The sequence below is a fragment of the Onychostruthus taczanowskii genome, unplaced genomic scaffold (assembly GCF_017590055.1).
Source record: "Onychostruthus taczanowskii isolate IOZ18803 unplaced genomic scaffold, ASM1759005v1 scaffold101, whole genome shotgun sequence".
In the NCBI taxonomy this organism is placed as follows: Eukaryota; Metazoa; Chordata; class Aves; order Passeriformes; family Passeridae; genus Onychostruthus; species Onychostruthus taczanowskii.
In genome coordinates this window covers 761,563-787,757 of record NW_024496638.1, presented here as the reverse complement: position 1 = coordinate 787,757, position 26,195 = coordinate 761,563, and the positions used below count along the sequence as shown (strand labels likewise).

At 48.3% G+C, this 26,195-nt stretch overlaps 3 protein-coding genes and 1 long non-coding RNA gene across 4 annotated transcripts; 1 reads left to right on the top strand and 3 right to left on the bottom strand.

Moving 5' to 3' along the window:
• Positions 1–2,410: 2,410 nt before the first annotated feature.
• On the bottom strand, positions 2,411–6,711 carry LOC121339776. The gene is made up of 3 exons (XR_005953218.1): positions 6,670–6,711; positions 2,965–3,081; positions 2,411–2,434 (listed from the first exon to the last, which is right to left on the bottom strand). It is a non-coding gene; the product is annotated as an uncharacterized LOC121339776 (long non-coding RNA).
• Positions 6,712–14,297: 7,586 nt separating this feature from the next.
• Positions 14,298–15,293, top strand: LOC121339454 (olfactory receptor 1020-like). The gene has a single exon (XM_041411233.1). The coding sequence runs from the start codon at positions 14,298–14,300 to the stop codon at positions 15,291–15,293; it is 996 nt and encodes a 331-aa protein (XP_041267167.1).
• Positions 15,294–18,891: 3,598 nt separating this feature from the next.
• Positions 18,892–25,346, bottom strand: LOC121339766 (olfactory receptor 1030-like). The gene is given in 3 exon segments (XM_041411859.1): positions 18,892–19,168; positions 19,170–19,826; positions 25,319–25,346. Coding segments are annotated over 2 exon segments (921 nt in total). The 5' UTR covers positions 19,814–19,826; positions 25,319–25,346.
• On the bottom strand, positions 24,188–25,114 carry LOC121339758 (olfactory receptor 1052-like). The gene has a single exon (XM_041411849.1). It carries the CDS (start codon positions 25,112–25,114, stop codon positions 24,188–24,190), a length of 927 nt encoding a protein of 308 aa, XP_041267783.1.
• Positions 25,347–26,195: the final 849 nt, after the last annotated feature.

Here is a 26,195-nt window from a genome sequence, read left to right as displayed (position 1 = left end):
TGTGCCCAGGAAGTGCACAGGAGAAGAGGTGAGTGTGAATTCTCCCTGGTTTTGATGTTATTGTTCAAAATATGGTGTGCACCCTGAGGTGGTCTGTCCTCTTGTTTGTTCCTTGGAGCCTGTTGGAGTGCTGGCTGGATTTGGGAGGAGCCAAGTGTCCTGGAGCTGTGAGGCTTTTCCTGTCAGAAATCCATGGTGGGGATGTTTTCCCTGGCTCTCCCAAGTGGAAGGAACAGCTTTGGAGTCGTTGCAGCCACAGGCTGGGGATGCATCCCCTAAAAACCAGTTCAGGATTGTTCTTCTGCCTCTGCTTCTGACCTGTGACTTCCAGGGACCCTCCTGTAGTTCTGGATATTCCAGTGCTGCTTTTTAAAGAAGGAATTTCCAAACACAGTAAGTCGTTCAATCTGAGCTGTCCCAGTGGTGGGTTGTGAGGGGTGGGGGGTGGTAGCTAAGATATTCCCAGCTGGAATTGGGGCCATGCACTTCAGACACCTTTAAGTGGGCACTAAAGGGCTGGTCCCAGTGCTCCAAGCCCTGTCATGGAGGTGAGCAGGGGGCAAGGGGTAAATTACAAAAAAAAAAAAATTTAAAAAGGGCAGGGAATGATTTTGAATTCCTGGCCTTCCTTTTACGACAGCAGTTGGTTATTTTGGTACCCAAGCTTAAAAAACCTGGAGTGTGTGATTGTTCCCAAGTGTCACACATCCAGACTAGGCTCTGATGGGGTGGTTTTAGTAGAACCATGGAAGGGACCTTAAAGTTTATCCCATTCCAACCCCCAGCCAGGGGCAGGGACACCTTCCAGGTTGCTCTAAGCCCTGTCCAACCTGGCCTGGGGCACTTCCAGGGATGGGGCAGCCAAAGGTGGGTAACAGGTACCAGCTGGTATGTCTGACTCCATTTCCCTTCCCAGCTGGCAGCAATGAGTGGGAACACTGCACCAAAACCTGTTGGAATTCCAGCTTCCAGCTCTGCATGGAGCACTACATCCAGATGTGAACACTCGGCAGAACAATTTTGCCATGGACCAAGGGAAGCCTCAGGACTTGTCTTGCTCGTTTCTCCCTGGAAAGAGACATGGCACGAGCACCTTTGCAGCTATTGGAGAAATCCTGGAAAGGGCAGGAAATCAGGGTGCTTAGAAGAGTTCTGTGCTGTCACACAGCTGTTCACCTGTGTTGCTCCATGGTCCAGTGCCAGCCGTGGAGCTCTGCCCTATAGATGTTCCAAGGGCTGGTGTTTAAAGCAGCATTAGCATAAAAGGAGCTGCACTGGTATAGGAATTACCTTGCTGGTACTTCCATCCCAGCCTGGAATTCTGGATGACACAGAGATCAGCTCAGTTGTTTTGGGCAGGAACACCAAAGGTGGTTTCAGTCACTGGATGGGCCGTTTACTTAGAGCTCACCTCCACGATCCTTGTGCATCCCTTCTGTCTCGCGATATCCTGTGATCTGGAAACACAGATTAAACGTTTCACCTAGAATTTCACAAATGGAGATTTTGCCACTGGAGACTGCGAGTTGCACAGATCTCGGGAGAAGAGGAAGGAAAGCACCAGGTCTCACCGGGCAGGTGCTGAAAGCGCAGCTGGAGCAGGACAGCGCCTGTCCTGGAGCAGATCCTCCTGCCCGCGGCTCTGCAGCTCCGCTCGTTTCCCAGGGATGCGGCGGGCACAGGACGGGAGGCGGGCCCTGCTCTGCTCAGGGGTGCCGGGGCAGAGCCGGGCTCCGCGTCCCCGCGGGGTTGCCAGGCCGGTCCGACCCAGCGGGACCAGCGGCCTCGGGCGGTCCCGGGGCCGGCTCGGGGGGCCCCGCGCCCCGCCCGCTTCCAGCCGCGATCCAGCGCCTGCTCCGGGAAAGCGCCGCGCTCCGGCCGGGCCCGGCATCAGCGCAGCCCCGGCTCCCCGAGGCCGCGGCGGGACCTGCCCGGAGCCGCAGCGGGACCGCAGCCCCGCGGTCCGAGCGGGAGCGGCAGCGCCGGGCTCGGTCCGCGCCCGTCCCGGAGCGGCTCTTCCCGCTCACGGTGATCCCGATCCCAGCCCCAATCCCGCCTCGGTCCTGCGGCCCCGCGACCCGCAGCCCGCCCGGCGAGGGAGAAGCGGCTCAGCCCGGGATCCCCGGCAGACGCCGGCAGGACCCGGACCCGAATGGGGGGGGAAAGGAAGCGCGGAGGAAGGAGGAGGAGAAGGAGGCGGAGGGTACAGGGGTAGGGTTGGGGTGTGCAGGGGGATAGGAAGGGTAGGGGGGACCTGGGATGGGGAAGAGACCAGAGACAAAAACCCAGCTCAGAACAGTTTAATAATGGAAACCAGTCCAATACAATCATTTAATATTAATGACAACTCATAATATCAGTGACAGCAACAAGAGCAGTGAGCACAGTAATGAACAGGGGAGAGAAAAGCCCCGGATGATTCCACCATCTCTCCCTGCATTAATTTTGCATTGTTTCCTCTCAAATTTAAATTCCCAAATTTAGATGACTTATTCAATGAACCATTTAAAAATTATTCAGATATATAAGAGGGAGCATCCAGCATACAAGAATCATTCTTTCATCCATCAAATCATTATTATATTGGAAGCTTATTCCCTCATCTCTGTCCTTGTTTAGCTTTCCTGGAAATCCTTAGGATCCCACCGTTTATCAGAGACATCAGCTGGGATTACTGGAAGATTTGCTCGGGAGAGCCAAGGGGAGATTACAACACTTGTTCCTCTGCATCTTTGTCCCCTAACCAGGTTTCCCCCAGAACAGTGTTGTGGGAGAAGTTTGGAATTACTATAAATGGATCAGCTTCACAGTTTTTCTCCTCTGTTTTTCAACTATTTCAAAATTCTTGGAATTACTCTCAAATACACCCAAGAAATTTGCTGTGAAAACACCAATCAGAGGAACATCCTAAATAGAGAAAACCGCCTCCAGCAGCATCCGGAATGACCCCACTGCTGTTCTTACCTGCTCTCCAGGTGCTCCTGCCAGAGCTCCCCACAGCCACTGCCATTCCTCAGCAGGAGCTATGGAAGACATTCCTGCTGTCCATGAGGGTGAGGAGGCAGTTTGGGATGTTCTTTGCTGTGCAATCAGACAAGAGTGTCAATGACCTTGTGGTCCCCTCCAAGCCAGAGCAGCCCCTGATTCCATGGTGCAATCAGCACCTCTCCCAGCTCCATTCCAGAAACATCCTCACACTAACCCAGGACTTCCCCCCTCCTCTTTTTGCTCCACATCAGGGATGTGTGGCCGTTCTCTGGGGTTGCCATTCAAGGCTGAACTTGTGGCCTCAGACTCTGCAATGACTGCTCAGCCCCAATTCCAGTTGGGAATGTCTCAAGCAGCAGTGTGGGGAGTTTGCTCCCTCTCCCACCCAGCTTGGGACAGCTCACATGGAATGTCACTGACTTACTGGATCCGGAATTCCTGGCTCAAAAGGCAGGTGGTGGAATATGCTCACCTGGGAATATCCAGGATATCAGGAGTGTCCCTGGAAGGTCAGAGGCAGAGTCAGATGAACAATCCTGATCTGGTTTTCAGGGGATGCATCCCCAGCCTGTGGCTGCAACAACTCCAAATCTGTTCCTTCCACTTGGGACAGCCAGGGAACACATCCCCACCATGGATTTCTGACAGGAAAAGCCTCACAGCTCCAGGATACTTGGCTCCTCCCAAATCCAGGCAGCGCTCCAACAGGCTCTAAGGAATAAACAACAGGAAAGACCATCTCAGGGTGCACATCATGAGCTGGGCACCACATTCCTCACTGCAACCAGGCTGTTCCCACATCTCTGTGACAGTTGGGAGCATCCCCATTTCCTCATTCCTCCATTCAGGAGAAAGAGACATCAGAGCCTTTAAACACCCAGTCTGCAATCCCAACAATCCAGGGAAAACCACCTGACTCAGGGAAGAAATGTAATGCCCAGTTTTGGAAAAAAAACAAATAGCAGGACTGGAAACATTTCCAGGCATGGAGCCTCCCAGGTGTGAGAATGCAGCTCCCAGGCTTCTTCCCATGGAAGCCCCAAACTTGCCCAGCACTGGGCTCAGGGAGAAAACCCCACCAATTCCACCAGCCTGGCACAGAGCAGATTCCAGGCACACTCTAGGAGGATGTCACTGACCATGGCAGGGCAAGAAAACAGGATGATCTATAAGGTTCCTTCCAACCCAGACCATTCCAGGAGTTTAAGGCTACTTAAACTTGATTTGAGCCACTTCCTAGCTCACAACTCCTTCCCAAGCCTCATCCTCTGGGCTGCCTTTCCCAGACCTCGCTGGGAAGGGAAGCAGTGGCTCCCCTCCCCAGACACACCCACTGCCAGTGGCAGTGCCCTGCCCAGGGGCTGATCCACTGTCTTGGCTGTTTTCCATAATCCAGCATTCAGGGACTCCAGAGTCAGACAATCAGGATCAATCCCAGGTTCCAGGCACTGGCACAAAGCAGCTGCTGTGCTGGAAGGGCCAATTTCAGAGGCTCCTCTCCCCTCAGCTGGGAATTCAGTGCTGCAAAGGGCCTGGCAGTGATTGTGGGTTTAATTGTTCCTATGGATTCATCTGGGGCATCTCCCCCCAGAAAACAGCTGTGCCCACTCCGGAGGGTCCTCAGTGGGGTCCCTGCCCAGCTTCTCAGGATGGATGGGAAGCTGCTACTGACAGGCTGGATTTCAGGAGAACTTCAGTAATTTGCTAAAGCTTCTAAAACAGGGACTTGTTTCCAAGTCTAAGGCAGCTCAAATCCTACTCCTAATAAAGTGCTGCAAAAATGTGTCTATGTAGGGGAATGTTCTTTTAACTTGATTTCAGGGAAGAGTTGCCTGGGATTTTAGTTATAATTTAGATCAGTCTGTGACAAATCAGACAGAGAAAAAACTACACAGAAGCTCAAGGTTGACTAAGCATGAAGAAAAAAACCCACAAGAGCTCAATTCCTGCACAGCCCAGACCTGACACTTTGGCTCATATGGGAAATAGATGGGAAGTGCAGAACCAAGTTCAGTCCTACCTTTAAGCAATCCCCAAGGAGCTGAGAGCCCTCCAATGAAACCCTGGCTCAGGACAAGCCTCTCCTGCCTGTGCCATTGATCCAGGTGAGCACAGGTGCTCCAGCTGGGAGTGACAGTTCCTTGGAAGGCAGCACCTCCCACCTGGACTTGTGCCTTGCCCAGCCTTTGGTGGCTGCTCTCTCCATCCTCCCACACCTCATCTTCCTCCTCGGCAGGGCTGCCTTCCTCATCCTGCAGAGCAAGCACAGGGACAGTCACCAGCCTGCTCATCCCCAGCTGGGCAGCAGGGACGGACTGGTGGCACCCTCTGGATGTCACCCCTCTGCCCGGCACCGTCCCTGCTCCGCGGCCCATTCCCGTTCCCGGCCGGGCATCTCCTTGGAACGGGATGTTAAACCACAAACGTTTGCTCTGGGGGCTGGGACAGCACAGACTCCCCCGAGGCAGTGGGCAAAGCTCCTGCTCCCACATCCTCTGCTCCCACAGCCCTGCTGGGGCTGGACAGAGCAAAGGGAATCCTCAGCTCCTGCTGGAACTTTCCTCCTGCACCCACAAACCCAGAGAAACCGTGGCTGCTCCATCCCTGGAAGTGCCCAAGGCCAGGCTGGATGGGGCTTGGGGCACCCTGGAATAGTGGAAGGTGTCCCTGGACTGAACTCAGCAGTTCCTGGATTTTCCTGTAGCTGTGCTCATATTGCTGTGGCCTGAACATTTTGAACACTGACCAGCTCCTGCCCAAATATCAAAACTAAGCATTTTCAGTCACATTCCATTTATTCCCCTTTCCCATTGTTATTTATGTGACATTCATTATTGTTGCAGTGATAGAAATAAATACGAATGGATGGAAATTTGAGAAACAAAGGACAAAAAAAATGGCTTTTGTGGCACATTTTTCTTGAGAAATCAATTGTATTTTTGAAACAGGACTTCAATTTCAATGGGAGCAAGAGATAAATCCATTAGGAGGGGGATAAGAGATAAATCCTCCACTTGGAGGGCGCATTGGTCTGACCCAGCTGGGCGGGTACAGAAAGAGACCCCGGGAGTCCGAGCAGTGAGGGTGGTGCAAGGACCGGCACAGGATCCGAGCCAAATCCCACCTACGGCAAATCCCCAGGGAATTCCTTCAGGGAAACACGAGTGCCTCCAGATCCTGACACCTCTGCACAGCTAAGGAAAACTCAGGACCGTCCGAAGCTGTGTCATCCCAAACTGTGCTCCCTCCGGAAAACCAGACAATGAAAGCACCTGGGGAGCACTGGCAAGGAAAGCTGCTGGAACCGCTCCGATTTCACACGTGGATTTTACAATCCATTTTATTCCGCCTGGGACTTTCCCCACCTTCACTACCTGTCACCTCAGAACACTCATTCTCTCCCCCGCACATTAACTCACATTTTACTCCAAAATGTTCATTTTGCGCCCTACAGAAACCGCCCCGGAGCGACGCCCCAGTCCCCCCATGGCTGAGGCGGCTCCGGTGCCCGCAGCTCCCGGGCCATGCCTGTTCCCCGCTCGGGGCTGTCCCCGTTCCCCTCTCGGAGCTGTCACCTTTCCCCTCTCGGGGCTGTCCCCTTTCCCCTCTCGGAGCTGTCCCCTTTCCCCGCTCGGGGCTGTCCCCGGTCCCCTCTCGGGGCTGTCCCCGGTCCCCGCTCACCTCCGAGCCCGGCGCAGCACTCCCCGGTGCCCCCGGCCCGGCGTTCTGGCATTTTTTGGGCTGTAGCCTCCCTTGGGTTTTAGGAGGACCTCTCCTGACCCCCCCCATCCCTCACTCACCTAGCTCCCCCTCCACAGACCTCGGCGTGTCCCAAGGACACCATCACCCCCCGAATCCCCCATCTCCCTTTTTTTCCTCTCCCAGAGAAGGCACAAAATGAGTCCAAGTGCCTTGACCAGCAGCTTGGTGCTTCCATAAAAGCCCTTTCCACATGGACATTCCCTCAAAAAAGGGGGGAAGATCACGGGAGGTCAGGGCAGCTCCCTGAAGGGTTGGAATCTCCACAGCTCCTGTCCTGCAGCACAGGGAGTGTCCCTGAGGATGGGACACCTCCGACCCCGGCTCTGCTCTGCCACATTCCCCCTCAGTTCCTGCACTCCAGACAATGCCAGGAGATGTCTCCTCCCTTCCCTGCAGCGCTGCTGCAGGGACACCATGGCACCAATGGCCTGGAAGATGAATCTGGACTCGACCCTAGGATCCTGAGGGTCTGATATCCAACCTCTCTTCCTGAGGGTCCAAAATCTAACACCCCTCACCACAGCAGGGTTGTGCTCTCCTTGCAGCTGACCAGCAGCCACGGATGGACCAGGCCGTGAGGATCCGACATTTTGCTTTCCTCACGGCGTTCCTCAAGTCGGCATTTATGAGGCCGTAGAGGAACCGGCTTGGCATGGGGACGTGATGGAATACCCCAGGGAGATGAGCTTGTCCTGCTCCAGGGAGCAGCTGGAGACGGGCGCAGGTACGTGAGGGTGGAGCTGCCGTGGGACAGAGCGACGGAGGCCAGGTGGGAGGCGCAGGTGGATGAGGCCTCATCCGCAGGACGGCAGCCAGGATGGACAGGGAGGACACCAGGATGAACCTGGATCCGCCGTGGTGCTCAGCACGTTGAGCCCCACCACGGCGGCCACCAAGGCCTCGCTGGCGCGGCTGTCGGAGCAGGACAGGGCCAGCAGCGGGGCAAACAAAGCGCTCAGTGGCCCAGGAGTGACAGAATGGGACGTGGAACATGGAAATATGGTGTGGAGAGTGAGCTGAGCACTCCGGCCAACATCCCAAAGCAAATCCTCTGGCACGTGAGCACGGAGTAGAGCCGGGGCCTGCAGGTGGCCGTGTAGCTGCCGTAGGCCATGGCGGCCGGCACGTGGCACTCGGTGGTGGCCCAGGTGGCCAGGAGAAGAGCTGGGTGATGCATCTCATGAAGGAAATCACCTTCTTCTCTGCCAAAAAATCCCTCGGGCTCCGGGGGATGATGCGCAGGAGCAGCAGATGTCCAGCAGGGACAAGTGGCTCATGAAGAAGTACACAGGGGTGCGGAGGCGCAGATCGACACGATGACTCCCAGACTTCCTAGGAGAGTGACCAAAAAACATCACCTGCAGATCTGCTTGGGTGATCAGGAAGAAGTACACAGGGGTGTGGAGGCGCGGATCGACACGATGACTCCCAGACTTCCTAGGAGAGTGACCACGCAGAGGGCAAGGAACAAGACAAAAAACATCACCTGCAAATCTGCTTGGGTGGTGAAGCCCAGGAAAATAACTTCAGATGCAAACATCTCATTTTCTCCAGCTATACTGAACGCTTTATATGTGCAGTTCAGCTGCTTTCTGTCTTTAGACTGAAGTGGTTAATTCACATAAATCCATTGATAATTATAAGAATGTTAATTTTTGTCAAGTAGTTACAGAACTTTCAGTCAATAAAAGGTAAATTCTGCTTGAAAGAGAAAAAAACACAAGTTCCTGGCACCAGTATCCCTGTTCAGCCAATGTATTTAGAAGCAGGGGCATATTTAAGCCATTAAGAAGGGAAATACCGTATCAAAATAAATAAATCATAAATAAGTTGCAAGGCTTCCTCCTAGTTCTTCTCAATCCACTTACACATGGAATTCCATTATTTTCTTGGTAATTCCTGGGAAAATGAAATTATTTCTTATCTTTTGACCATTCCCTATCCAGCCTGAGCACTTGAGGAATAAATATCTGCTCCCTGTTTGCCAGGAAGAGATTTTCTAGGTGAAAGCATTGGAAAATGGGACTTCCCTTAGTGTATTTTCTCCTGGTGTAGGAATAAGAGCTGGGATTTGTCTTACCTCACTTTGCTTTAGATGTGATGCTTGATTTGGAGGTAAAAGGTAAATTCATGTTCCACCTTGCTGTTCACCAGGGAGAGATCAGCAGCTCCTAAAACCCCACTCTACAACAGACAGAATAAAAAAAGATGGATTTTTCTCCTGGATAACTATGGCCTGACAGAGTTGCACCAGAGAGTAAACCAAGAGTAGGCACTGCTGACTCCTGACAAATGGATCCAAACCTGGAAATCCTCATTATTGCTTGAGCCTTGGGTGAAGGGCTGAGTTCAGCCCCAGAACCCGACGTCCCTTTCAGGTGTTCCATGGTGTCCTGGAGTTACTTTGGAGGATTTAGAGCTGCTTTTCATTATCCTCATGAAGATGACAGAGGTGTTAAAAATAAGGAAAACCAAACATTTTTGGGGCTGAATTGCCCCCCAGAGACAGAATCCACCTGCTGCCATCAGAGAATTTACCTCCATTTCTTGCTTAACTAAAGTCCAGCCTCACTTTTTCTTACTTAGCCAACCAACTTTACTTTGTGTGATGGATTGGACACCTGGAATGGAAATAAATTCAGTTAAAATCCATGGGTTATATTTTATTCCTGCTGAGAAGCAGGTGGTTGGTGTGGAATAATTAATGGAGTGTTCACCCTGTCCTCCTGTGGTGAGGATCTCCATTGTGGCACCCAAATTCCATAAAATCTTTGGGCAAAGCAGTAGAAGAGCTTCCCATGAGCTGCCCTAGGATTCACCAAGATTACCCCATCCAACCTGGCCCTAAACACTTCCAGGCATGGGGCAGCCATGGCTTTTCTGGGAGATCCAATACAGGGACTCACCACCCTCTCAGGGAAGGATTTATTCCCAATATTCCATCTAACTCCACCTGAAGGATTCAGACAGCCTGAGGTATCAGCTGAAAATTGTCCTAAGACAAAAAATAAAGTGCAGTTTAAAGCAGTTTCCAAATGTGAGAACTTCAAACACCCAATATTTTCAACAGGCTCAGGAGCTGACGCTTGGAAAATAAATTATCCATGCGGGATCAGGCACACAGTGCCATTGTTTTATTTATTGTCTACTTCTCAGTTTCCTGAGCAAGAACAAGGCACTTGGCTGCCCAAGGTTTACAGGAAAAAAAGGAGGTTTTATGTAAAATAAAAAGGAGATCATGTTCCCAGCAATGTCCAACAGATAGTGGTGACATACAGGAAATACTGATGGATATTTTTTAACCTTTTTCCCCTTCCAGTTCTCCATTTCATACCTTAAAAGGATTTTTGTGGCTCTTTAACATCCCTCAGGATTGACAATGGAGCACCATGGTGCACCAAAGGAGCAAAAATAAATTGTTCATGTAAAACCAGGAATTGAATTAATTTGGAAGTAGATGAAATTCAACTTTTTACAAGGAAAGGATTTTTTCTGACAACAAAAATCAGGTTGATTTGTCATCCTTGCAAGCACCAAGTTTTCATCCCGAATGTGGAAAAAATGAGGGAGCTGCAATTTTGGTCAGGACTTATTTCTTGCCTAAAAATTGGACTTTTAAAATAATTATCACCCTTCATCTTTTAATTTCAGGTTTTCAGTTTTTTTCTTGCTTAGCTTTGTTATTATTCCCTTCTCCCCATTGCCAAAGGGCAAATCTCTGGATACAAACTCCACTGATAATATTCCTGACTTTGTTTTTGGCAAACCACCAGGGGCATAAAGAGGAAAACTAATTAGAGCTTTGTTTGAAGGCTTTGAAAGGCAGAAATTGGGGGTGGAAAAAGGACAGGGCAAAGGTGACTGGTTCAACTGAACCTGGAAATTTACCCAGTTTTCAAATATGAAGCTATTTATTAATTAATTCATTGACTTGACTTACGGGCGATATCTCATTATCTCCAAACTGTGTTAAAATTGCAAATTAATCCATTTAGAATGTTGTCCTTCCATCTTTCCCAGAACGGGCTTTTCATGGGAGCTGCCTCCCTGATCCAGCCCAGAAATCACAGAAGTCTTGAATGTGTCACGTGTTAACCTTTATACAGGGGATCCTGACACCTTTCACACGATTCTGGAATGGTTTGGGATGGGAGGGACCTGAAGGTTCATCCAGTTCCACCCTGCTGCCATGGGCAGGGCCACCTTCCACTAGCCCAGGGTTCTCCAAGCCCCATATCCATAAATACATATGGGTATAAATGGATAACTTGCCATCCTAGGGCCAGAGATCTCCTAGATGTCTGTCCTTTCTGATCCAAAATCATAAATATATATTAAAATACAATATCAAATGTACATTATCCCTTATGTTTATACATAAAATGCAAAACATTATTGGGTTAAATGTATGCACCAACACCTACATGTTACTGGATTTTCTTCTCCCTCACAAACCTCCATGAATCCCACTTCATTTCCAGCTGAAACCAAGGTATGGATGAGAGCCCTGGCATGAGGGAAGAAAAACAAAAGAGCCAGACAGAATTCCCTGTCCCTGATAACAAATCAGAATAAAAGGATTAAAGATAAAAATCCAATTCTTACCTCACCAGAGGAACATTGGGATCAGAAGGTTCATTGAGGAACCCTCTCCATCAGCAAAACATCCTTTAATAGAAAAATAATTTAATTTTTATAGTGGACATAACTTTACTTCAGGGTCATGTGGTGAGTTTGCTCCAGGTGTCCATTGCAAACAGCTCAGGCTGTCCTGGATGGATCCCTGGAGCAGCCAGCTGGGATTACAGGGGGTGAGGGCTGATCCAAGCCTCCAGGTAAGGAATGAGCCCAAAAGGCTTCCAGGCTACTCCTGGCCTAGCACTGGGAGGTCTGTACAGGACCCACCTGCCAGAACATGACCCAGAGTCCATTAAACCTTCTTATTCTGCTCCAGGTGTTCCCAGGAATATCTCAGCTGCCCACAAAGTACAGTTTGGGTCCACAGATGGGATTTAGCAGTTATCAATAACACATCCCATGATATCCTAGGTGGAATTAGAGGGATCAAGAGACTCCAGGCAGGCTGGAAGAAGATGTCCAAAGGAGACCCACACAGGGTCACAGAATCCTGGAATGGTTTGGGTTGGAAAGGGTCCTAAAGATCATCCAGCTCGTGCTGATGTTTTGGTTGGGTGTAGCTCTGCAAACAACATTTTAACATCAGTGTTGGAATTTAGTGAGTTTCCATACCAAAATTTCACCACTGGCTCCCATTAGTTCCTGCTTTATTCCCCATCCCCCAGGCACAACTTCAAACACCCACTCTTTTCTCAAAATAATAAATAAAACCAGGAAATCCAGTTATTTCCATAAGAAACTTTTGATACTTAGAAAAGAATGACCAAGAAGGCAAAACAGCTTGTAAAATAAGTTAAATAATTATCAGGTAATTAAGTATAAACCTTTGAACTGTTTATCACTCAATCCTTCCTCTGCCTTTCTGCATTTTCCAAGAAAACTGGCAGTTTTGCTTTCATTAGTATTTCTGCTCCATTTCCATTAGTATTTCTGCTCCATTTCTTTGTCATTGACCCAAATCAGATCTATTTTATCTTTTTCCAGGACTGTATTGCACCAAATCACCACTGGCTTCCCCAAAAACCTTATTTTCCCACCTTCCAGCTTGCTTCACAAATCAGAATCAGATTTATTCCAAGCCTCCTGATGTTCTCTGAGCCTAGACTCCAAACCACCAGGAGAGCTGGTGACACTGGTCCAAGGTTGACCTAAATTCTATATTTTTTTTTTATCAGGTATTTATTTAATTATGAAGCCAGTCTATCAAATTGTTATATATCATTCACAGTGGATAAATTTCACAAAGATAAATTAATGTTTTATACCTTTATGAGCTCCAGCAGGCTGAAACATCCAAAAACCAGTTTAGTCCTGGTCAGGGCTGGATCTGTGATCAAGACGAGGTGCAGATTAAAGGAATCCAGAGATGTGCACATGTTGCTCAACTGGCAGCCAGGACTTCTGCAGAGGGAGCAATCTCCTTGGGCTGAGCTTAAATAGAGTTTGTGGGTCAAGGTGTGGATGGAGCCCCCAGATGGGCTGATTAATGCAAATTAGTTCACTCTGGGACAGTTAATCACTGTCTGAAGGTGCCCAGAGTTGCCTGCCCAGCTGTGGACATCTGGGCTGCAGCTACCTCACCTTGGATAACCCCATCCTTGAAGGAAAACTGGCCTGCCTGGTGTCCACAGAGGGACATCAGCAGCTCCAGAGCTGGAGGTGCTTTGTGTGACACTTGGGGACCCTCTGACCAGCCAGTCGCTGCTGGTGCCACGTGTCCATGTGACATGGTGGCTCACACATGTGATGGACTTGAGATCCCTGAAGCACAATGGATTTCAGAATTCCATTCTATCCCTTTTTTTCCCCCCCTCTTTCCTTTGTTTATGTGCTGTGCCATGAGGAGCCCTGAGGGTTTTATCCCTGGAGAGCAGAGGGAACATATTTACAGGCCTGTCACCCACAGGCTCAGAGTCAGAGTCAGGGAAGGAGCACATCCCTCTCCACACCAGCCTGGATTTCTCTGCTGCGTTTGGGATAAATCCTTGGCTCCCACCACTGCAGCGAGGGCACAGGAGGAGCTGTAAATCCAAGAGAAAGAAGTTGGGTTCCTTCTTCATGTCCTCATATCCTCTTTTTTGGCTCTGTGCTGGAAAACAGCCTTCCAAAAGTAGGATTTTTTTGTAATAAATGGGAGTAATGGCTTCTGCAAATTGGTTTTTGTTTTCCTTAGGCAGCTAAAGCAAGATAAATGGATCTATGGAAGTGTTAAGGACAATTCTTGTTTAGTTATGAAGAATTGTCAGCAGAATGCAGTTGTTAACAAATCAACCTCTGGAACTGGATTGTTTTAAAATTCATTCCCATTCAAAGTAAGCTTTATTTTAATTCCCATGGTTTTTGGATGTTTCAGCCTGCTGGAGCTCAGAAAGGTATAAAACGTGAATTTGTCCATGTGATTTTTATCCAGTGTGAGTGATATATATTATAACAGTTTGATGGACTGGATTAATAATTAAAAGCAAAGGAAAAATGTTCTTTATGTGGTGTAATCTGGGATTTCGCTGGCACTGGGACTTTCTCCCACTCCAGGTTTACATTATCTCCAAAGAGATTTCTCCAATGTGCCTTCTGAAACAAACTTCTTTCAAACCAAAAGGGAAAATATATCTGATTCTTTTCCTCATTATTAATTAACATGTGCCAGAATAAATCCATGATTTTATGTATCCAAGCACAAAATAGCATATTTACCATCTGTGTTTCTTTAAGCTCTGTGTTCTTTTCTAGGCACCTCAACTGATAAATTAAAAAGTATAGAATTTGTGTTTGGAAAATATATGGAATATACTGAAGTATGGCAATTAAAATTATGATCAATTGGAGTTAAATATGACCCAGAAGTGAAACTCCGGGTTTTACAATTTTGATGTATTTCTTCCCTTTGCCTCAGCAGGTAACACCTGGCCATGGGAGGAAACTACACACAGCCCAAATTCATCCTCCTGGGAATTACAGACACTCCCTGGGCGCAGGCCCCTCTTTTTGGGCTCTTCCTGTTGATTTACATCGTCACTTTGGTGGGGAACATCGGGCTGATGGTCTTGGTTTGGGTGGCTCCCAGCCTCCACACCCCCATGTACTTCTTCCTCACCCACTTTTCCCTGGCCGACGTCTGCTATTCCACCGTCATCTCCCCCAAAATGCTCACAGATCTGTTATTTGGGGATAAAACCATTTCCTGGGCCGGCTGCGTGACACAATTCCACCTCTTTGCTCTCTTTGTCACGGCCGAGTGTCACCTCCTGGCCGCCATGGCCTACGACCGGCACGCGGCCATCTGCCACCCCCTGCGCTATGTCATGCTGGTGTCCCCCCGGGCCTGCTGGCAGCTGGTGGCCTGCTCCTACCTCGTGGCCTCCCTCAGCGCCCTCCTCTACACCAGCTGCACGTTTGGGGGCTCCTTCTGTGGGCCCCGCCGCGTCGACCACTTCTTCTGCGACGCCAGCCCCGTGCTGAGGCTGGCGTGCTCCGACACCCGCGGCGGCGAGGCCGCCATCTTTGCCCTGGCCACCGCCAACGGGCTGGGCACCAGCGCGGTCATCCTGCTCTCCTACGGCCGCATCCTCCACACCGTGCTGGGGATGCGCTCGGCGCCCAGCAGGGCCAGAGCCTTCCGCACCTGCGCCTCCCACCTGGCGTCCGTGTCCGTGTTCTACAGCTCCCTGTTCTTCATGTACCTGCAGCCGGCGTCACGGCACGGCAGCCAGGACAAGGTGGCCTCTGTCTTCTACACCGTGGTCAGCCCCATGCTCAACCCTTTCATCTACAGCCTGAGGAACAAGGAGGTGAAGGCAGCGCTGGGGAAGTGCAGGAGGAGGATGTTAAACCTCTGCTGGCATCAGAGAGGTGCAGCTCGTGGCATCAGGGAGTCCTGGAATGGTTTGGGTTGGAAGGGACTTTAGGAATCATCTGGTCCTACACTCCATGGGCAGGAACATCTTCCACTACACCAGACAGTTCCAAATCCCATCCAGCCTCGCCTAGAACTCTTCCAGGCATGGGGCAGCCACAGCTTCTCTGGGAAACCTGTTCCAGGGCCTTCCCACCCTCACAGGGAAAAATTTCTTCCCAGAATCCCATCTAAACCTACTCTCAGCTTAAAGCCATTCCCTGTTGTTCTGCCACTCCATGTCCTTGTGGAAGCAAACTGTTCCTCTAAAGCAAGAATAAAAAAGTTAAATTAAATTACACGTATTTTTCCCTGATCCTCACAGCTTTATATAGGTTCTTCCATAGGTCCTCACAAAATTCAATTACAATATTTATCCTGGAGAAATAGACCCCACAGTCACATATTCCTTGGAAGGAAACAGGAGTGGGAGCCTCAAACTTGAATTTCCTTTATGGCCACAAGGCTGTGGGAAGAAATCACCCAGAATTATTCCAGGGTATTATTCCAATTAAACCTTTCTTTCTTTCAGGAAAAGCAAATCACAGCTTTATTGGTTTATAACTTATTTTGCACTGATCAATATGTATTTTTCTTGCAAGATTATTGTCCTTATGCCTAAACTCCAATAAAATTCCTGATTGTTACCTGTGAGTTATTTATTAGAGCCAATTTGCTGGGGTGGGAAGGAGCATTTGGGAAGAATAAGGATATTTTAAAATTTGGTTGATAAATTAGTACAATAAAAGGTTTTAAAAATGCATTTTTTTCTGACTTAGAGGGATAAAAAGCTGATACAAGTCAGGATCTCAAGATATACTTTGGAATATCAAGGGGAATGCAAAACATATTGAAAACCTAACAGGTGCATTTCACTCAAACTTTAAGCACTTAAGTGTCTTGGTTTCCATAGAGGAAAGAATCCTCAACACCTGATCTATGGATAGTTGGGAGCTGTTTAGGTCTGGAAAAGGCCCTAAAAAGCCAAAACAACAGTTCTCCAAATTATAGCTCAATAAAGAAGGTACAGCACTGGGGAGAGACCAGCAATCCTTCATCTTTTCATGGCAGGCACTTAGAATGGAAAAAAACTCCTACTTTCTGCTCATCCTAACAAATTCCAAAGGATAAATATCCTTTGTTGTTTTTGAGAGGAAACTGAGTGCAATCCTGCAACTTTCTTTCACAGTTCTGATGGTCTGGATAAGCTCAGCAGACACTTCCCCCTCTTCCTCCTCACCCCTCATTTCGGTTGTCCCTCACCTGTGGACACCTTTGGGGGTGGGATGAGTTTGGATTCTGCAGAGGGATAAGCCTTGGCTGCAGCAGGGAAAGGTGGAAGCAGAAAACCTTTCTCTTTGGTATTCTGTTGTAGATGTTGTGTTCTGAGGAGTTACATGAGAATTCACTTCTGTTTGAAAAGTAAATGGACTGTGAGTAGTCTCCTTGTTCTCTGGGAAAAAACAGCAGGAGATGTTTTAAGTCTGGGAGGATGCAGGAAAGGTAGATTTGGACCTGGATGAAGAAGCTGGAATTGGTATAATTAAATGATAAAGACATAAATGTCAAATATAGATATCAAAGTTGGGTGGGAAGGGACTTTAAAGCTCATCCCATTCCACCTCCCTGCCATGGGCAGGGACACCTTCCACAAGACCAAGCCCTGTCCAACCTGGCCTTGGACGCTTCCAGGGATGGGGCAGCCCCAGCTTCTCTGGGCAACCTGTGCCAGGGCCTCAGCACCCTCACAGGGAAGGATTTATTTGCGATATCCAGTGTAAATCCACTCTCCTTCAGTTCAAGATTTTCAGATTTAAATGAAGAATTAAGAAAGCCCATCAGCAGGTCTGAGCTCCAGGGACCCATCATACAGGTGCTCACAGCTATTTCCAGCACAAGGGATGCTGCTCCCATTCCCAGGGCAAGAAGTGATCCTGGGAGACCAACCACCTTTCAAGGGATCACCAGCTTAACAAGATCTTTTGGGCTTTGCCAAGAAAGTTTCCTAATCATCATCATGGAACTTCTCAGAGGGCTTTTCAACAACTTCTTTCATTAATCTTAATGAGCCATTAGAGACTAATTAGCTAAGGAAAACAAGGAAGAAAGTTTCTTCCTTGTTAAAGACAAAGAGAACTTCTCCAGATGCTTTGTTTGTCAGATTCAGGCCCTGGAGCCAAAAAGCTGGAGGGTCAATGTGTTGGCACGGACTGTGCTAGGAGACCTTAAAGCTCATCCAGTGCCACCCCTGCCATGGGCAGGGACACCTTCCACTATCCCAGGCTGCTCCAAGCCCCAGCCAGCCTGGCCTGGGACACTCCCAGGGATCCAGGGGCAGCCACAGCCTCTCTGGGCAACCTGTGCCAGGGCCTCACCCCCCTTACAGGGAAGGATTTCTTCCCCCTATCCAATCTAAACGCTGTCAGTGTAAAGCCATTGCCCCTTGTCCTGTCACTCCAGGCCCTTGCCCAGAGTCCCTCTGCAGCTCTCCAGGAGCCCCTTTAGGCTCCGGAAGGGCCTCTCAGGTCTGACCTCTACAGACTGAGCTCAGATATGGGTTAGTGCTGGCCTTGGCAGAGCTGGGTTAACAGCTGGGCTCCATGATCTTACAGGGCTTTTCCAGCCTAAATGATTCTGGGATTCTGTAACTGTTTCTACCCATATTTGCTCTTGGTCAGCATTCCTGCCGCTCCTTCTGTGCTCAGTTTCACTGTAGTTCCAACAGTTTGTTCTGCCTTCCTCTGTCTCTCTTTTAGAGGGGAAATCGCACAGTTGCTCAAAACTAAGCAAAGCCTTTTTAATAATAAAACCAAAATACGAACAAAATGTCAGGATAGGGAGCAGCAGTTGCAATTCCACCATGATCCATAGGAGATGCCAGATGAGGGCTCCCTGCTCTTTCAGCAAGTTTGGGCCTTGAGTTAGGTCACTGCCCACCCTGATGGTAGCAACAAGAAAATTCTCCTTGGAATGGATGACTTTGGAAGTAGTTCCTTCAGCAGGAGACTTGCACTGGTAAGTAAACACCATCAATTTCAGGAAATTTGATGGTAGCCTGAGGGTTTATGTCCCACCTCTTTTTATATATATAAATTTATATGTATAAAGATCTTAATACCTATTTCTTTATGTATATAAAGAAATTTTGTGTATAGAATTTCTTTATATTTTTTCTTAATATATATAATTTTAAATATATATATAAATTTGTCCTTGAAATATATAATTGGCTTCTTGGCATCACAGGGAAGTAGAAAAAAATCAGTGTAGAAAATGGAGATTCAGGGATTGGAAAACAGCTGGGTATTTGGAGGAGTGCTGCAACTGCTAACTGGGAAGAAGGGAGAACACTTTAGAAAGTCTCCTGCTGCATTTTATTTTTACATTATCTGGGCTATCCTGATGTCTAAACAACCAGAGAGTGTCACAATCAGGCAGACGGAGAAAAGTCTCTCTTTTTTTTCCCCCCCTTAAAGAAGGAAATGGTCCCAAGTAGCTGTAATCAGAAGAGATGAAGAGCCCCTGGTCCTCAAGCTCTACAAATGGTCAAGAAGGGCTTAAATTCCCGAAATTAAAATACCAGGCGGCAAACACAAATAAAAAAGGAAATACTATTTTTCAGCTGAGTGTTTCCTCCCCATCAGTCTCCAGAGCCCGGCCTTCACCTCCTGGTTCCTCAGACAGCAGATGAAGGGGTTCAGCATGGTCATCACCATGGTGTAGAACACAGAGGCCACGTTGTCTCACTCTGGGGAGCTCCTGGAGCTGCTCTGGGCGTACACGGACACCAGGGATCCGTAGAAGAGCGCCACAGCAGCCAGCTGGGACGCGCAGGCGGAGAAGGCTTTGCGCTTCCCCACGGCCGAGCGCGTGCCCAGCACAGCAGCAGGAGAGGAGGATGGCCAGGACGGTGGCAGCCAGGCTGAAGCCCGCCGTGATGAACATTCCCAGCTCGCTGGGCGCGGGGTCCGTGCAGGAGAGGGCGATGAGCGGGAGCCTCTTGCAGTACAAGTGGCCGATGACCTTGGGGCTGCAGCAGCTCAGCTTAAGGGCCAGGCCCGTGTGCAGGGCGTCATTGGTGACCCCAGCCAGGCAGGAGCCGGCCATCAAGAGCACACAGATCCCTCGGGACACGGAGAGGGAGCAGAGCAGGGGGTGGCAGACGGCCTCGTAGTGGTCGTACGCCATGGCAGGCAGGAGGCAGCACTCGGTGGTGGCGAAGGCCACGTAGAAATAGAACTGCGTCAGGCACGCGGCCTCACGCGGCTTGTCCTCATCCAGGAGATCCCGGAGCAGCCTGGGAGTGATGCAGGAGGAACAGCAGAGGTCAAGGAAGGACAGGCTGCTCAGGAAGAAGTACATGGGGGTGTGGAACTGGGCAACCGGCCTGATCAACACCAGCAGCGCCACATTCCCCAGCAGGGTGATCACACAGATCACCAGCAACACCACAAACAGGACAACCTGGACATGCTCAGAGAATCCCAAGAGGACAAAGTGAGCACTGGTGGTTCCGTTTCCTTTGGCTGCCATCCTAATGCAGGTGCTGTGGGAAAGCCAAGATGGAGAGTCAGGGTATTCCTGTTTTCTGCACAAACGTGTTAAAAATGGCTGCATTTTTATTAGCAAACACAGCCTGGAGATGCAGGAACTGCAGAATTTACTGTTTGGTTCAAAATACATTTTAAAGTAGTCAAAGTTCACTACTGAGTTTGTTTCTGATGGTTTTAGTCTGGCTTAGCCATTGATTTGGTTTGATAAATCACTTTGCACAGTGGAAGGTTTGTACCACCTCATGAGGAAGTTAAGGGAATGATTACTCCTCAGATTCAAAGCATTAACCACAGTAATTTATCCTGACTTTAGAAATCATTATGAATTTGAAAAACAAACTGAAAACAACAAAAACCACCCAAAAAACAACTCCAGACCTCATTGGTTTAGAAGATCTAAAGGAGACAAAGCACTGGTGAGAGATCAGGACACCTTTAAAATTTTCTTTAGGAGAGTTAGAACAAACTAAAATAAACCAAATTTCTTCTCTTCCTTCCTGTGAAACTGAAATTCAGGTTGAAACAGGATATTTGTATTAAAAAACCCTTTAAATATGGTGATACTTGTGTCATTCCTGTGAGAAGTGTGAAGTGGAGAAAGAAAAGGGTTTTTAAAGTCTGGAGACCCCAAAAATGTTGTGGTGCCATGATTAACTGGAAGGAGTAAGATGCTGATAATACAGTTCAAATAAACAGAATATTTATAATTTGGGAAATAATCCAGGTAGTGCTGCTATGCAATGATTGATCTTCAAGGCCAGGTTGGACAGGGCTTGGAACAACCTGGGCTAGTGTAAGGTGACCCTGCCTGTGGGTAATCACTGGAGGATCCATAAGGTCCCTTCCAAGCCAAGCTGTGGATTTCATGATAAATTCCTGGGTTTCACCTCAGAGATCCTGAGCCTGGATGATTATCTGTTGTGAGAACAGGCTCCCACCTCGAGCCCTCTCCTTGCAACAGATCAACTCCCTGCAGCCTTATTTTGGCTAAAATTCACCTGTTTCCTCACATCTCAGGGCCCTTTTTGCTTGATCAGATTTTATCTCCCAAACCAAAATTTCCAGGGAGAAATAAACCCAGTGTTAGTGTGGAAGACGGGAATAATTTACCTTCACAAAGAGCATTAAAACTTGACCAAAAAATTTGCTGTTTGTAGTCTTCATTCACAGGAACACCAAGGGGCTTGTCACTGCCCAGCCCTGGAGGAGGAGATTTCCATTGGGAGTGGATGACTTTGGAAGCAGCTCCTTAAAGAGGAGACCTGCACAGGTAAATAAACACCATTAGTTAAAACAACTCAATTAGTTTCAGGAAGTTAAATGGCAGCTTAAGGATTTATTTACCACAATACAAATATAATTAAATATATGAACATTTTACTACATAAATAAAGTTAATATAGAGGTTTAATTTATATATGCAGTTAGAGATGTAATTACTTAATACATATAAATATTTTCCTAATATATATAATTTTATTTTATATATTGTATGTAATTACATACATTTAAATGTATCTCTTGGAATATATAAATAATTTCCTGGGATCACAGGGAATTAAAAAGAACTAGTGCAAGAAATGGAGATTCAGGAATTGAGAGACAGCCTGGGGTTTAGAGAAGTGTTGCAATTGCCAATCAGGGTGAAGGGAAAACTCTGCAGGAACTTTCCTGCTGCAATTTATTTTTACATTTTCTGGTGATACTGATGAGCTGAATTTAAGACTTTTAGGTTCAGGTTGACCCTTCCATCAATTTGCCCAGAGTCTGCCTCCTAATTCTGCTGATATGAGGAACATTCATATAAAATTTGAAGTAGGAATGAAGGTTCAGATGTACTGGAATACGTGTTTTGCAATCAGGAGGAACCTTTGCAATTTCCTGGAGTTATTTGTTATTATATCCTTCTGCAAACATTTGGGAAGAACAATTTTCCCCAACCAGCAAAAACTTGTCCCAAAACTACTTAAAATTTCATCCTCTCTGATTGTTAAGATACTCACAGGTCCTTGAGCTGGAGTCCACAAGCTCCATCGGTCTGGCCAAAACCAGGAAGTTTTCGGTTTCCATCCTCTAATGTGGCTGGAATATTTAAGTTTTACCCCATCCCCACACAACCAATTACCACAGGGTCTCTGAGGCACCTGAACACACAATGAGCCTTCTCCAGAGGCCCTGGGATCCATCCCGAGGTTCCTCCCTGGAGTTTTAGGGATGGGATGCCCGCAGCACATCAGAATTGATGCCTGCAGAGCCTGGGCGATGCCATTTGTGAACACAACACTGCCAGGAGGAAACATCAAAAAAAGGATTTTGGCTTGAATTTGAAAGATTTTTACATTCTTCTCTAATTCATATTATTCTTCTCACCCTGCCAAAGAAGCTTTTCCTTCCCTGTTCCTCCAGCTCTCAGTCAGAGGTTCACTGCAGGAAGTCACTCATCGATGGCTCGACTCCACCTTGGTGGCCACCACAACCTCCACAGCTGCTCTCCTGTCCCCGTGTATGGAACAATTATTCCCCATGGGCAATGCTCAGCATTTTCCCTTTTCCAAGCTTACCTGGTTCCCATCTGCCCATTTTTGACCAGGAAACCTCATTTTCAAAAGCCATTTTGCAATGTGTGCTTCCAAGTGGGTTCAGGAGACTCACGGGGAGTAAACTGTACCAGCCAGAGAATCCTGGGATGGCTGGGGCTGGAAGGGAGCTTCAAGCTCATCTCATTCCAATGCCCTGCCATGGGCAGGGACACAGGATGACCCCTGAGGAATGTGTGTCCACCACCAGGAGCAAACATCAATGCTGGACGTTCCATCTCCTTCCCACATGGCAGCTCCAGCTCCTCTCATGCATGGTCAGATGCTGTTCCCACAGAAGCTGGACACAGTTCACCCTCATTTCCCCAATCCCCATTTGCACAACAACCCAAAACCTTTTGGTTTTGAGAGCAGCAGCTCCAGCACAAAGCCACAACATGCACAGTGACAGTGCCACGGCCAGAGACTCAGGGTTTAATTCACTAAGGGCTCACATTCCTGTTTAAAGGTCAGGTGATGGCCAAGGCAAGACCAGATGGACAAAGGAATTAAAGCCATGAAATGCTTTTTCAAAATATTATCAAAATATTGAATATTTTGATAATATTTTTTGTATTGCCAAACAATGGCTGTAAGGCCCTGGAGCAAAGAGAATTGCTCTGAGGCTCATGTTTTAAATGCCTTAATGTTTTACTCAATTAAAAATTATGGGGGGATTATGTTTTAAATAAGACATTTTAAAAAAACTTTAGTCCTATTTAAAGAAAAAATGTACAATCTTGCCTGCACCTAAATTAAACCATGTCCTGAGGGCGGCAGGGAGGAGCAGAAGGGTGGGAGAACAGCAGGAGTTACACAAAGAGGTCCCAGTTCATGGTCCTGATCACAGAGTCATAGAAATGGTTAGGTTGGAAAAATCCTCTGGGCTCATCAAGTCCACCATTCCCACAGCAGTGCCAAGGTCACCGCTAATCCATATCTCCCCAAGTGCCACAACCACACACCTTTTAAATCCCTCTAGGGATGGGCATTCCACCACTGCCCTGGCTACCTGTTCCAGGGCTGGACAGCCCTTCCCATGAAGGAATTTTCCCTTTCCAACCTAAACCTCCCCTGGTGCAACTTGAGGATGATGTCTCCACATCTGTGGACGTGTGAGTTGAGGCCCTTTGGGGCCTGCCATGGGGGCTCAGCACAGCTGAGGAAAGATGAACAGGAGCATAAATAGCTCAGGGGGATTTAGCCAGGCAGCCAGACTAAATAATAACCAGGGAATTTTTGGTAAGATTTGGGGAAAAAAGGATTCAGCTGAGTGACCCTGAGTGCCTGTGAGTTTTGTGTCATCAATAAAGCAGCAAACTACCTTGATTCTGGCTTGATTTAATCCAGCTGAACAGCTTCTCCTCCATCCCAAGTTCTTCTGAGTCTCTAGGAGAGTCTCATCACTCTGGATTTCACCATGGACCTGGCACAGGGTGAGATAATGCACTGATTGGAGGGTTTGGGGTTTTTTCGTATATATGCAATGCTTTAACACCAAATGTGTCACAGAATTCTGGAACGGTTTGGGTTGGAAGGGACCTCAAAGCTCATTCAGTTCCAACCTCCTACTGTGGGCAGGGACACCTTCCACTAGACCAGGCTGCTCCAAGCCTCATCCAAACACCAAAACTGGAGCGAAATTGTTATTTTCAGCTGGTATCATCTAAATCAAAGTGCAGAAGGCCCCAAAAATGTCTCTCTTCATATTTCACAAAAATCCCAGCATATTACCCACATCTCCATTGTATCTCGCCACAACGTTAAAATGTCCAAGCTCATTTTATTTTACTGAGTCTCCTCCAAGCCTCTTTCACCTCCTGGTTCCTCAGGCTGTAGATCAAGGGGTTCAGCATGGGGGTCACAACAGTGTAGAGCACAGCAGCCCATTTATCTCCTCCCCTGGAGGTGTCTGACCTGGGGATTAAGTACATGAAAATCAACGCCCCATAGAAGGTGCTGAGGGCAGTGAGGTGGGAGGCACAGGTGGAGAAGGCTTTGCGCTTGCCCTCAGCTGAGCTGATGCTCAGGATGCTGGAGATGATGGCCACATAGGACACCAGGACCACCATCATGCTGGGAACACCGAGCAAAGATGAAAAAGTCCTTAGGATGATGAGGCTGAGGGTCGTGTCAGAGGTGGAGAGCGAGATCAGCACGGAAATGTCACAGAAGAACAGATCGATGGTGCTGGAGCTGCAGAAGAACAAGCTAGACATGCCAATGGTTTGTCCCACGCCGTTGGTCAGCCCCAGGAGGTAGGAGCCGGTCACCAGGCGGGAGCAGCGCTCCGGGGACATGACAAGGGGGTAGAGCAGGGGGTGGCAAATGGCCACGTATCGGTCATAGGCCATTGTAGCCAGTAGGAAACACTCAGTGACCAGAAACAGGCCAAAAGTGAATATCTGAGCCATGCACCCAGCATAGGTGATTCCCTTGGTCCCCAACAAAACCCCAGCCAACATCCTGGGGGTGATGATGGTGGAAGTGCAGAGGTTCACAAAAGCCAAGTTGCCCAGGAAATAATACATGGGGGAATGGAGCAGGGGACTGGCTCTGATCAAGGTGATCATCCCCAAGTTCCCCAGGATGGTGACAAGGTAGGTGAGCAGGAACAGCAGGAAGAGGGTGACCTGAGTTGCCAGGTCCTCGGTGAATCCTGCCAAGCTGAACTCATTTGCTTGGGTGCAATTGCTTCCTGGCATTCCTTCAAAGTGTGTTGTCTGTGTCAACTCCTTGCTAGAGGTTTCCTCCAGCTGGAAAACCCTCTTTGCAGTGGGATCTGTTTGGAGACAACCCTACAAGATCTAAAACAAGAGTTTAGGTACAGATTGGTTAGACAGTGCTGGGTGGAAGTCATGGCATGGGTAGGGAGAAGCTGTAGCTTACACAACCCTGAGGAGTTTTACTTTGGTGCTGCCTTCAATCCCCTGTGTGTCTTCAGTCTGGGACTTGGAAATCATCCAGCACAACCTGAAACACAGAGAAACCCAATAAAAGCTGTAAAAGACAGCACAGAATTGATTACTCTTCCTTGTGTTGGCATCTGCCAACCACCCACTTTGTCTGTCTTCTCCATAGAATCCTGTAAGGGTTTGGGTTGGATGGGATCTTGAAGACCATCCCATTGCACCCGCTGCCATGGGCAGGAACACCTTCCACTAGACCAGATTGTTCCAAGCCCTGTCCAATGTGGTCTTGAACACTTCCAGAGAAGGGGCACCCAAAACTTCCTGACTATGGAGTCTCCCCTCCCTCCTGATGCACTGGTTTGGCTCTAAAAGATTTTCCCAGCTCTTTATTCTGTTCCTGCAGTCTTCAAACAAAAACATGCAACACCCAAAGCTCAGCAATCTCCTCCTGAAAATATTTCTTTTTGGGGGAAAAAAAATTAAAAATCACCTTTTGGACGTGCCTTATATCAGCAATAGTAAGATCCATAAGTATTCCTTACAGGAGAAATGCCAGTCCTCATCCAGGAGCCCTCTGTGGTCAGTGAGAAGTACCCAGAGGGAGTGTTCCAATGGGGTGTCCTCACCACACACCTGCAGCAGATCACCTGGATTTGGTGCTAAGCCCAGAGTACAATAAGGAACTGGAGTCCAGGAGCCTCCAGGTAGGAGCTGAGATGAAGACTGAAGCTGTTTCTTCTTTGCAAGGAAAAATGACAGGGCATGGGTCGCTCAGCATGTGCTGTCCTTACTCCTGGTTCTCCAGGATGATCCTCCCCTACATCTCTGCAGTCTCCCTGCTTCCCTCCTGATGCTCTTCAGGGTGGATATTAAG